Source organism: Ascaphus truei, chromosome 3 (genome assembly GCF_040206685.1).
Source record: "Ascaphus truei isolate aAscTru1 chromosome 3, aAscTru1.hap1, whole genome shotgun sequence".
Lineage (NCBI taxonomy): Eukaryota > Metazoa > Chordata > Amphibia > Anura > Ascaphidae > Ascaphus > Ascaphus truei.
This window is the reverse complement of record NC_134485.1, coordinates 187745101-187757602: the sequence shown is the minus strand read 5'-3', so window position 1 is coordinate 187757602 and position 12502 is coordinate 187745101. Positions and strand designations below refer to the sequence as shown.

General features: G+C 41.9%; 1 protein-coding gene across 5 annotated transcripts in view; it reads left to right on the top strand.

Annotated features, from left to right (window-relative positions):
• Positions 1 to 12502, top strand: part of BEND2 (BEN domain containing 2) — an 86959-nt gene that overhangs the window by 52965 nt on the left and 21492 nt on the right. For 4 of the 5 annotated variants that reach the window (XM_075589802.1, XM_075589798.1, XM_075589799.1 and 1 more), the window contains 3 exons: positions 3672 to 3746; positions 6656 to 6757; positions 9526 to 10057. In XM_075589802.1, the coding sequence (XP_075445917.1) occupies positions 3672 to 3746; positions 6656 to 6757; positions 9526 to 10057 (709 nt within the window). The remainder of the gene's footprint in view (positions 1 to 3671; positions 3747 to 6655; positions 6758 to 9525; positions 10058 to 12502) is intronic. The other variant, XM_075589800.1, reaches the window with a different exon arrangement.

Genomic DNA, 12502 nt, shown 5'->3' with positions numbered 1-12502 from the left:
CGGGACACCAGGGCTCCCTCGGGGAGCCCTGGACGCGCTTGCAGGGGGCGCTGGCACCCGATGACGCGTGACCGCGCATCGGTGACGCGCGGCACGCCGAGGGAGTGGGGCTAGCAAGCCGGGGCATCCCCCGGCTTGCGGAACTAGCCCTGCTCGGATTAAGTGTGTCGGTAGTGTATATATGTATGTATGTATATGTATGTATGTATATAAATATATATATATATATATTTATATATATATATTATTTATTATTTATTTATTTTTCAAGCTTTCACGTTGATTTTAATAAATTACTATTTAGCTTTTTTTTTTCCAACTCTGTGAGTGCCTGAATTTTTTTTTTTTTAAATTTGACTATCCAATTCAGTTTCAGGTGCACCCAAGTCAGCTATTCTGGCAGTGCGTGCTGCAGACTATGTTATATATATATGTGTATATACAGTATACATAGTACATAGTACACAGACATACCATTCATACTGTATGTGTATATATTGTGTGTGTGTATACACATATACAACAATACAGACACACTCACACACATCATATATTTCAATCTATACACATATATATGGATATACAGACACATCATACAGTATATACACAGTACATCTATGCACACACATATATACACATTTACATGTATACATACACACACACACACACACACTTATACATTATACATTTATACATCTATACACACAGCATATATACATCTATACATACATACACACACACACACACACACACACACACACACACACACACACACACACACACACACACACACACACACACACACACACACACACACACACACCATATATACATCTATACACACATACGTGTGTGTGTACTGCTTGAACCACTGACCCCCTGTTCCCCCCCCCCGCTGTGACTCACAGTTGCTTGCATGCTGGGTTGAAGTGCTGACCCCCCTGCGATCTTCCAGGTAATGCGGTTGTAAGCCTCTCTTCTTCATGTTCTAACATGTTTTTTTAATTCATCCTCCCATCTTACTTTTGGTTGTGTTCTTGTTCTTTTAAATTTCCCTTGGAATCCAATTAAGTACCATCTATGTCATTGATGGAAATTTCTGGTTTCAATATATCCGGCCCATTGCCATTTTAATTTCTTCATCTTTGTGATGATGTCACAGACTTTTGTTTGGTTTCAAAAACATTTATTCTTTTTCCTGTCTCTTCGAGTAATACCCAGCATACTCCATACTACTTTGCGTTGTCGGAATCTTCTGAATTATCTTTGCATTTAGGGTCCAAGTTTCACATCAATACATGAGTACAGACAGAATACACTGGTCGAAAACTTTCTTCTTGAGGCACAGTGGAAGGTTCTCATGAAAGATTGTCTTTTTTCTTCCAAATATGCTCCATCCCATCTTCAATTTCCTATTGATTTCATTCAAAAGGTTCCCATCCATCTACTTCCTCAGCTTCTTTCAATATTCCAGTTATACTGTAATTCCATCTTCCTCAGGTACCTTCTCATTCTTCGTGGATTTGATTGCTTTTGCCACTTCTTCTGGAAGGACGCATGATACAAGATTGGTGGTCTCTTCTCCCTCTTCCTCTGATGGACTTGCCCTGAGTTATCTGTGTTCTCGTCCCAATCATACAGATGAAGCAAAGCTTACTGTTTTCGGCACCGCGATCGTTCCCAAAAACAGTCAGAGCGATCAAGCGACTGTCGCCTCCCCCAGATGCTGTTTGCTCCTGTCCAGGACTCATGATGTAGATGACCGAATATGAATAACTACATCATGAGGGGGAATACTATAGGACCGTATTCGGTTATATACGTCATCAAGGGGGTTGGGCAGGACATTTAAATGCGATGGTCCCATTTAGAAGCATCGATCATTATTCCCCCCCTCATTTTTTTTCTTGTTTGTCTGTGGTGCCATGGACAATAAAGTCTTGCTACATCTGTAAGTCACTGCTTCATCTTCTTTAGGCTTTTGTTATCTTCTATAGTCTTCTTCAACATACAGTATCACAGTAAAATAACCTTACAACTTCAGTTATATGCTTGCGGATCGTCTTGCAGAGCAATGCTAATTCAATTCTTGTGTCTTGGGATTGCTTTATTTCTTGTCGTCTCATCAGATATTTTCTTATCATGTTTCTTGGTCGCGATTCCTACAGTTTTTTTCTGTGCTTTCAACTACAATTTTCAGAAGTTCTTATTTTTTCAGTTCTAGTTCAAATTCTCTACTGTTATTGATATTGTTTGTTTTTTATCTTATTTTTAAGCAGTTTTCTTCTTTCCATCATTGCATTCAGATGTAATTTGCAGTGAACAAATCGGTGATGAATCCTTGTGTCAAAACGGTTAAGGACTTCAATCACATGTTTCTTGTTAGCTAGGATATAGCTAATTGCATTCTTGATTCCGTTGGGTTCATTCCACGTCCATTTTTTATTTGGCTTCATGATGTAGAAACTTTGACATTCTGAAAATTCTACTAGTCTGTCTCCATGTTCATTCCTACTACAGTAACCATACTTACCAACTGATGCTTTGTCTTTCTGCGGGTCACCAATCTGTGCATTGAAATCTCCCATAACAATCTTGAGGTTACAATTTCCTTTGTTGTTCAGTTGGTTGATTTCATGGTAGAAATCTTCTACTTTGTCTGTGAATTGATGTTGGGGCATACACTTGAAATATTTAAAGCCTGTTTCTCTATCAACTGAATGACGATTCTGGTTGCTTTTTGCGATATTCCATACTCCACTGTGTTGTTTCTCTATCTTTTGTTAACAATGAAGCCTACTCCACTGATTCTTCCATTTTCTGAACCTCTGTAATATAATAGGTGCCTGTTTGTCTTCCAGTTCTTGCATTGCTGCCTCACTGGAGAGAGTCCGGCAGTTATAGGTAGCCAGATTTAGGTTGGAATTACATCTCCTGGAATTCTTACCACCCTCTGGCTTCATGCCTTCTTCCTGAACGCTGTCAATCCCATGGACATCCAGGCTCGGAAGAATGAAGGCTATTGGTTTTCGGTGTGTTACATAAATTGAGGCCTTGCCATGCAGGGCCTCATTTGCATGTTGGCAAGTACCTTTCTCGGGTATATTGTTCAAGCTTTCATAGTATGGTTAAAGTTACCAGCACAAGAGCCACTATAAATCTTGAACACCTGTTGCCACCTTCCCGACAATTTGAGGCAGCGAGATAAGGATTTGATGAAGGATGTATATATTGATAATGGATAATTAGTTAATCAAACATAATGTATGTGTGTGTTCTTTAAACATCATTCAGGACACAGCCTAGTTAATAATGTGTTGTACTCACTACATTCATCATCGCAATATGTCAAGAAATACAAGTAATGTTGCATTTACTGTTTTTGTACATTTGATACAAGCACAGTGCATTTTCCTAGGCACTACAAAACATATCTCAGCATGTAGCTGATAATGCTAAAACGCCATCTGAGTAAAAGGCCCCTATTATGTTCTGAACCCAGCTGAAAATGAACACATAGAAAAGTGTAATGGTGTTAATCTTAAGTGAATGCTCCTTAACCCTTTGAGTGCCAGAGGGGCCACGAGGCGAGACCACAAAGCAATGTCTTCTTAATTGTTACGTGAAACTACTGCTCGTTCTCACTCTTTCATTTTCTATTTGTTTAACAGGCAAGTATAACATCTGAAGGTTCTTATATGGGAGATCAACAAAGAACACTCACAGAGGTCCTCAACTACTGTCAGGTAGTCAATTGTGTGTATGCTTCTATTTGAGTCTTAATGATACATGGGGTCACACTCCTCATTTGTATGTTTATGCTAAGCAGTTCTCAATTTTTATACACTTGAGATTCTGTTTAACAAAAAAAAATGTTGCACTTTTTTTTTTTTTTTTTTTTTAATTTACATTGTTAATTGTTTTTCTGCAATCAGGGAAACTTCAAATAGTTTTACTGTGCAACAGACCACACACACAAGCAGCAAACAGTTTTTTTCTACAGAGAGATTTAATTTAGCTGCTCAGATATCTTTTAATGGTGCTTCATAAATTAAATTGAAAGGTTTGTATACCTTAAAGGATTGCAGGCCTCTTCTTCATCTGTTTACTCTTCATAAAAACTCTTGTTGTTCCATTGAAAGGTATCACAACCTATAATAAATATATTACAATGAGGTGTATAGTGTACCCACTACTTGTATGCCATAGTGTCACTTTTTCATTAAAATGATTTTAACATAGTTCCAGTATTGTAGCCCCTCCTTTGCTTTTGTGCTCTGTTTACCCCTCCCCCCCCCACCCCTCTACCGGATTACCTGCTATAATAAATCTACACTTCTACTGGATCAGTATGGCCATTAGAACGTTGTATTCCAATTTAGTTGCTCATAAACTTGTTCGGTGTAGTTATAATTAGTCTGTCCTTGTCTAACCCATGCAGCTACAAATCAGCACTCATGCCAGTGTCTATTGCAGCATATTTTGCCATCTTAAAGCTCCAAACCAAGCAATATCCTACATATGTTTTTAAAAATATATAAATCAGTTCTGTACTATGAGAAAATACTTGCAGCATTTTTTTAAAAAACAACCTGAATTACATGACATTTTTAATGTATTATAATATAACAAGCATTTTTTGTTTCTATAGCAACCATGTACAAAGTCACATCCCCTTACTCTTCTGAAACAGGCTCTGGCACACCCCTTTTTAAGCCCTACCCTCTTTCTAGAAGTGCACCAATTGTATCTAGTGACTGCCTAGTCACATGATCTTCCCCACAGAACTTTGCATCTTCGGTCCTCTTCTGTTCCACTGACAGTCACTTAGTGAACCTCCGAGCCAAATCTTCTCTGATCGATCGGCAACTTAGCTAATTATTTGTCTTTGTGTGGACTGTATTAATGCACATATTCAAGTGGGGGGGGGGGGGGGGAGGGGGAGGTAGGGTAGGGGGAAAGCCGCTTGGACTGCTGCTTTAAGGTACATTATTTTTAAGTGACAGAGCTTGCTGGGGTTCTGTGTGTTGTTTGTTACATTATTTTTAAAACCGATTCTTCACTTATTAAACAAACATAAGTTTGTTTACACCTGTGTAGCTATATAAAAAAAAATTGTAGCTGCCATTCTCACAGCATGTCTGAGATCGGACGCATTGTAAGGAACTCCAACCCCTTCTTATTTATAAAAGGTTTTACCAGGAAGTACCGAGTTATAACAATACATGGCTACATTAAATGAACAGAGTTATACAGTCATTTCACATACAATTCACATACATTTCATGGACAGTTAGAGTTGGAAAATTGGGTACCGGGGATAAAAGCTGGCGAGTTTCAGATTGAAACAAAAGCAAACGGCTCACACCCTTTAGCTGCGCCAAAGACTGTCCGCCTTTAAGGCAACACAGATGTAGACTGAATGCAGCTGTGGTTTCAAAAAGTCCTTGGTCCTCTTGGGTCATTAACATTCAAGAGGGTGGGGCTGACGAAATACATCACTAAGCAAACGCAGATATTAACCCTTAATAGTTGATGTCGGGCATGCTGGAAATATGCAGAGATAATAGCGTGCTTGAAATCAGATGCATTGCAAGGAACCCCAACCCTCTCTAATAGTGTGTCTGAGATCAGATGCATTGTAAGAAACCTCAACCCTCTCTAATAGCGCCTCTGAGATCAGATGCATTGTAAATTCTTCTGTATTTGGTAGAATTTTCAAATTACCTGAAAATTGCACGAACGCTTTAGGGAAGCCCAGGGAACCTAAGGGCTCCTAGGAAGCCCAGTTGAAAAACCTTGATATAGCAGGTCCTTTTTGGCATATGTGAGTCTTTTCCTTATAACTAGGTGCTCTCAATCTTTTTGTTGTTGCTGAACATTTTCTTAGTACATTTTCATTCTAAGGACTGCTAAACATCCGTTTACATGGAAGGAATTTATTTTTTTCATTAGATGATATTTCACAGGGGTTTTTTGTTTGACTTCCTCCGGATCAATATGCTATAAGTATAAATATAGGACAAGTATCTGACGTATAAAATTAGCATAGGTTGAACTTGATGGACGTATGTCTTTTTTCAACCTCATCAACTATGTAACTATGTCCCTGTTCAAATACTGAATCAAACTTTCAAAGTAAACCACCAGTGGCGGATTTTAAAAAGGGCACCCATAGGCACTTACCGGGTGCTGCCCTCCTCTTCCAGCGGTGCGCCGTCCCATTGCCATGACAACATGACGTCACGATTGCGCATGCCGCCTCCAAATTCTGGCGCCCCAAAATTTTGCTGCCTTGGGCCCGGGCCTAATTGGAAATCCACCACTGTAAACCACCTTAGAAGTTCAAACTGAAAATCCCCCTTTTAACTACACATTTCTGATGGACAAAAAACATAATATTAATTCCAAGTATTTCAAAGCAGGTTGTTACTTTTACATCACAATTTGTAAAGTATGGCTGAGCAATATCAATCATATCTAAGTTTCTGTTCTATTACATACAACATTTACATGTGCAGTCCAACTTTATAAGCAAGTCCTGGGACAGTTGCCTCTTCCTATAGTCCCTAGAAAACAGCACTGTAACAATTGTACAGCATGTTTTATTTCAAGTGGGGGGTCGGCTGATAACATTGTACATTAAACATGACAGGCAATGTATGATATAGTTCAGAAGCTGGATAAGAAGCTCGATATGCTCCAGAGGAAAGTCTCAGAGATGCATCATGCCCGGATGAAGCCACACTTTAAACTGGTGAGTAATAAGGAATCCAAGCTACAGCGATACTTCCTGACATCTACATTAAGTACAAATACATTCAGAGCCAGATCCACAAACTCTCTTAAGTCGGGGATCATTATGTCATGTTATCAACGTCCATAACTTTTTCCCCGAGTTTAACGCGGATCCACAAAGCTACTTATATGTAAAAGCAACGGCCATTCGTTATCTCTTTAGAATAGGCTTAACTCCATGTTACGTTAGCACTGCCTTCCGTTAGCTTTACATGACTTGCGTTATGCCGTCTTGTCTAAAGGGAGAGGTGGCTCCATGATCCCCTCAACCCTCCCTCCAAATACCATGGGCAGACACCTGTGATCAAAAAGGAGCACACCTTAGACACCTGGGAGATATGCTAATGGAATATGCAAAGTACAGCTCAACCCCGTTATAGCGCGGTCCTCGGGGGCCACCCGATCCGACCGCACTATAACCGGGGTCGCGGGCTCGATCGGAGGGAGGAGGGGGAAGAGGTGGAGTGAGGCGCCGGCAGCCCTACACATCCCAAAGCAGCCACCGTACTTCCCGCAGCATTCCCCTAGCATCCTCACTTCCCCCAGCAGCTCCACATCGATCCACCCCACCGATCCACCCAAGCCCCGCACCGATCCCCCCCCAGGCCCGCACCGATCCAGCAACCCCACGATGCCCCAGCAGCTCCACCCACTGATTTCACCCCCCGCCCTGCACCAATTCCCCCCCCCCCAGCTTTGCACCAATCCAGCAGCCCACGATGCCCCAGCAGCTGACACCAAAGGTAGGTGGTATGGGCGGAGGAGGCTGTGTGCGTGCTGTGAGAGTGTGCTGTGTGCTCTGTGAGAGTGTGCTGTGTGTGCTGTGAGTGTGTGCAGTGTGCTGTGAGTGTGCTGTGTGTGCTGGTGCTGTGAGTGTGTGCAGTGTACTGTGAGTGTGTGCAGTGTACTGTGAGTGTGTGCAATGTGCTGTGAGTGTGTGCAATGTGCTGTGAGTGTGTGCAATATGCGGTCAGTGTGTGTAGTGTGTGCAGTATGCTGTCAGTGTATGCAGTGGGCTATCAGTGTGTGCAGTTTGCTGTGAGTGTGTGCAGTGTGTGTTTTTTTTTTTTAAATATTCGGGGTCCACGCTCAAATCGCGTTATAGCGGATCGCGCTATAACGGGGTTGAGCTGTATATTTAAAGGACTCACACCCCAAACCTAAAAAGATTTCTGTTACAAATACTAACAAGCCTAAGGCCCTTTGTCATGATGGGGGTACTAGTGTCAGGCCCAAAAGGATCAGAACCTACAACCTGTGCAATTCATGGCAGCAGCTTTAGCAGTGAACTAAACAAGTTGCTGAAAAGCTCCACGGTCACAGCATCATTTTGAACTCTAATGCTACGGCCCCAGTCGTCACTCACTGTGGAGCGATGGGATGCGCGGTGGGCGCGGCCATGATGGTCTACAATACCTGCACCTATTGGTGCACACGATCTGCCCTGCCATTGGCTGCCCACACAAAATTCTTGTCTTCCCTGCCAGCAGAGGCGCCATCGCGGTATGTGAGCACCCACACGAAGCTACTGGGGCCTGCCCAATAAAGGTCTGTATATGTCCTGCATGGAACTCTCTGCAGGCAGGCAGGGGGAGGAGTCACTGTCTAGCTGCTGCCTCCTTTCCAAATGCCTCCCCTTTCTGAGATTAGCTGGAAATAAAAACTTGGCAAGGTGTCAAAAATATCAGGCCATTACTGAATAAATAATGCCCGGAATTTTAACCAATCAGAGAACAGCGGTTTGAATAATGCCCGAAATTTAACAGCTTTAGCCTATAATGATTGATAATAGTTATCATGTTCCAGTAAATGGACCCTTCAGAGAAGAACCATACAAAAGCCATTGCAAAGTCTGTGGTACACAATGCCATCACTTATCTAGTATCAACAGTTCTCCTTTATAGGTATTTTTATAGGCATGTTTTGCTCAACTGTTTGTGTAGATATTTGTTCCCTAATCTGAAAAACCATTTGAGAGCTAAAGGTATATAGTAATATCCGTTGTTGCTTTTCTGTCCAACTCTTTAATTGTTTATGTAAGTTAATTGCTTTAATTATAATTTGTATTTGTTTTTTCTATGAAATGCACAAACTGCTTCAGTCACCCACAACACAAATGTAGCTTAAGTATATGAAGTAATACTGTAATGTATATGAAGTAATACTGTAATGTATATGAAGTAATACTGAATGTGACTGCACCTTTCTAACGTCTTAGAAAATGAAACCTATAAGGCTGAGCTTATATTGTGTGCTTTGGTGTGCAGGATCCCTTGAGGCTACTCCTAGGGCACACAAAAAATATGTCTTTTCAAGCGGCGGCCGCGTCACTTGAGTGGTTCAGCCAATCATGGCGAACCAGCTCCGTGACATCATGGCCATGCCCCTGCCACCCCCTCCCCCCCACCCCCCATCGCCTCCTACACTATGAGAACAGATCGCTTGTGCTACTGCAGCAAGTGCTCGCACTCTCACAAGCAAGCGGGGTGTATGAGCTCGGCCTTATAGAGCAGAAGAGATTGTCTGCTACCACTAGAAAATGCCTTACTGTGAAATATTAAGATACAAAATCAGCCTTTCGAACATGTGTTGTCTAAAGGGGGGAGAAGCTGTGGTCAGAAGAGCAAATATACTGTGCATCATGGTACATATAACCATGGAGCTGAATCCTATTTGTGTATTAATTTTTAATCTGACTGTTTTTTTTCTGTTCCTGTGCTCACCAAGAGGCCAGTTGGCAGAACTTCACACCCTTTATCTCAAGGGAAAATTAGAGTACAGAAGCTAAACCAAAGAGGCCCCAGTTTGCACATGTCAACCACTTCACAAAGACATCACAACCCTTCATTAAGGATGCAGGTTGGAAGCAACCTACGCCTCCAGCCCGCCACAGCAATAAAATCTGTCCCTCCAACGGCACTTCCAAGAGAGCCCCAGCAAAGTGTTCACAGGCACAGTCCACCTCTTCCAACTATTGTATCATCACATTCCTTGCTCCTTCCTTTTTCTCAGTCAAATAAGAGGATGGTAGAACAAAAACCTCCACAAAGTCTTGTGGAGGCTATGCCCGAAAGCACTTGTGTTGTTTCATCTCCAAGTATCAGTGGATCTTTGGCATCATCCTCAGTAAGACCAACAACATCAGAAACCAGCTTTAAAGAAATGAAGCCAACCTTGATGAACTGCGTGTCTTCACCAAGACACATTGTTATCAGTGAGGAGCTGCCTTCATCTTCAGTCCCATGGAATCCTGGCTATGGTGAGTTATGCAGGGCACATTTAAGTAGTTTGTCTTGGTGTTATGAAAAGCTATTTTTGGAGTGCCATAGTGCTTTACTACTGGCTTTTCTAAAATAGTATACTGTATGATTTCCGTATGGGCACACCAACTGTTTGCATGAGTAGTTTGATCCCTTTAGATCACCCAAAAATCTACTCGACGAACCAATAAATATACTCGCCCCTAGTCCCGCCACCAGCCCCGCCTTTAAAAAAAAGAAATTGAATAAATTCCTAGTAAGAACTAATAACATTTGTTTTTGACATGACAGTTTATTTATTGTATTACATTACTACAATTAGTCCTTGTTACATAGTTACGTGTGTGTGTGTGTGTGTGTGTGTGTGTGTGTGTGTGTGTGTGTGTGTGTGTGTGTGTGTGTGTGTGTGTGTGTGTGTGTGTGTGTGTGTGTGTGTGTGTGTGTGTGTGTGTGTGTGTGTGTGTGTGTAAGTGAAAATATCAGATGACCTCACTAATCTAGAAAAAAAGCCAGATATGAATGACTAGTTTCTTGAATCCCTTAACCAATGTCTGGATGCCCCCGCTTCACAATTTTCTAAAGCAGCAATCCCGCCTGGGATCTTACCTGGTCCGCAGTCCCTCAGTGTCCAGGTACCCTCATTCCCGCAATGTTATATATTGGAGGGGAGGTGTTCCCTACCTGTCTTCTGTGTTAGGGGGGATTCCGATGTCTCTCATGTGAAGCGTGAGAGTCAGATCTGGAATAAAGCAGTATAGGTTATTTCGATGTAGGTATAGGGCATTTAAGATAAATAGGGTAAATAAGATATCCAGATCCAGAGTGTGTGTGTGAGACAGAGAGATTGAGAATGTGTGTGTGAGACAGAGACATTGAGTGTGTGAGAGATTGAGAGAGAGAGAGAGCGATAGTGTGTGTGAGACAGAGAGATTGAGAGAAAGATAGAGAGAGAGAGAGAGAGAGTGTGTGTGTGTGTGTGTATACATACATACATCCCCCTTTGTAATAGACTGCGCAGCCTCAAACTCAATGAGGGAGGAGATTTTAATGGCAGTGGAGACAGCAAGGAGAAGAGGAGACAGATGAGATGAGTAGGAGAGGGGGAGTGTACTGTGCACAGAAAGATGCAAACACAGTAAGGCAGGGAGTGTAAAGAGGGGAGGAGAGACCGCATAGAGGAGCAGGGCATGATGGAGGAGGAAGGGGAGGAGAGACCACGAAGAGGGGCGAGGAAACAGAGAAACAGCAAATAGAGAAGGAGACCGAGAGAGAGACAGCATGGAGAGGGGGAGACAGCAACGAGAGGGGGAGACAGATGAGATGAGTAGGAGAGAAGGGAGTGTAGTGTGCACATAGTGGAGCAGACAGTAAGACAGGGAGTGCATAGAGAGGGGAGGAGAGTGCAAAGAGGAGCAGGACATGATGGAGAGAGGAGACGGAGAGAGCGGATAGCAGTGTGCGCATGGGGGAGGATAGACATCGAGGTGAGTAGGAAGAGGAAACAGAGAGACAGCAAGGAGAGGACACTGATAAGATGAGTAGGAGAGGAGGGAGTGTGGTGTGCACATATGGCAGGGAGGAGTGCAAAGAAAGGAGATCAGAGACATCAAGGTGAGTAACAAGAGGAAACAGAGACAGCAAGGAGAGGAGGATATCGATGAGTAGGAGAGGAAAGACTGTAGTGTGCACAGAGAGGAGCAGACACAGTAAGTCAGGGAGTGCAAAGAAAGGGGAGGAGAGAGTGTAGAGAGGAACAGGGCATGACGGAGGAGGGAGTAAATTTGGGAAGAGGGGACAAGATACCGGATGGCATTACAGGGAGGGGGGGAAACCAAAGAGTAATGGTTAATAACGTTTCAGATCTCCTAGATTGGCGTATGGTACCCCGGGTACAGCTAGTATCGGTTCATTTCCTTTGTATGATCACTATATCTTCCTTGTGAAATACAACATAACGGCATTTGGCAATAGTTTCAAGTGCAACAGTTAGCAGTAGTGAGGTATAAACGTCAGACTATAGTAAGTCTAATAAAGACCTGCAAATCTGCTAATTACTGTAAGTATTGGTTGCAATACTGTAGAGTCTTGTAGAAAGTACAAGTTTACTTCAGACACTGGAAACTTTTGTGCATGACTCCAATTCTATATGTTCCAAATATATTAGTAACAAAATAATTACATGATTTAATTTTTTTTAGCCAATGTTATTACATTATACATTACACATATAGATAATGTTTTATATGTTATATTACATACTGAAAATAATATTGTTTAGGCATGTATAACTATTTGAAAAATGTCCGCAGTTCTTATAATATTGAAAAAAAATAACTAGTCTTAACATGTTAGATCCTCTCGCCAATAAAATTTAATGACAACTATACACTAAGTAATGCTTACATGTTTTTCTAATTATTTACTATCACTTATACTAATGTTTT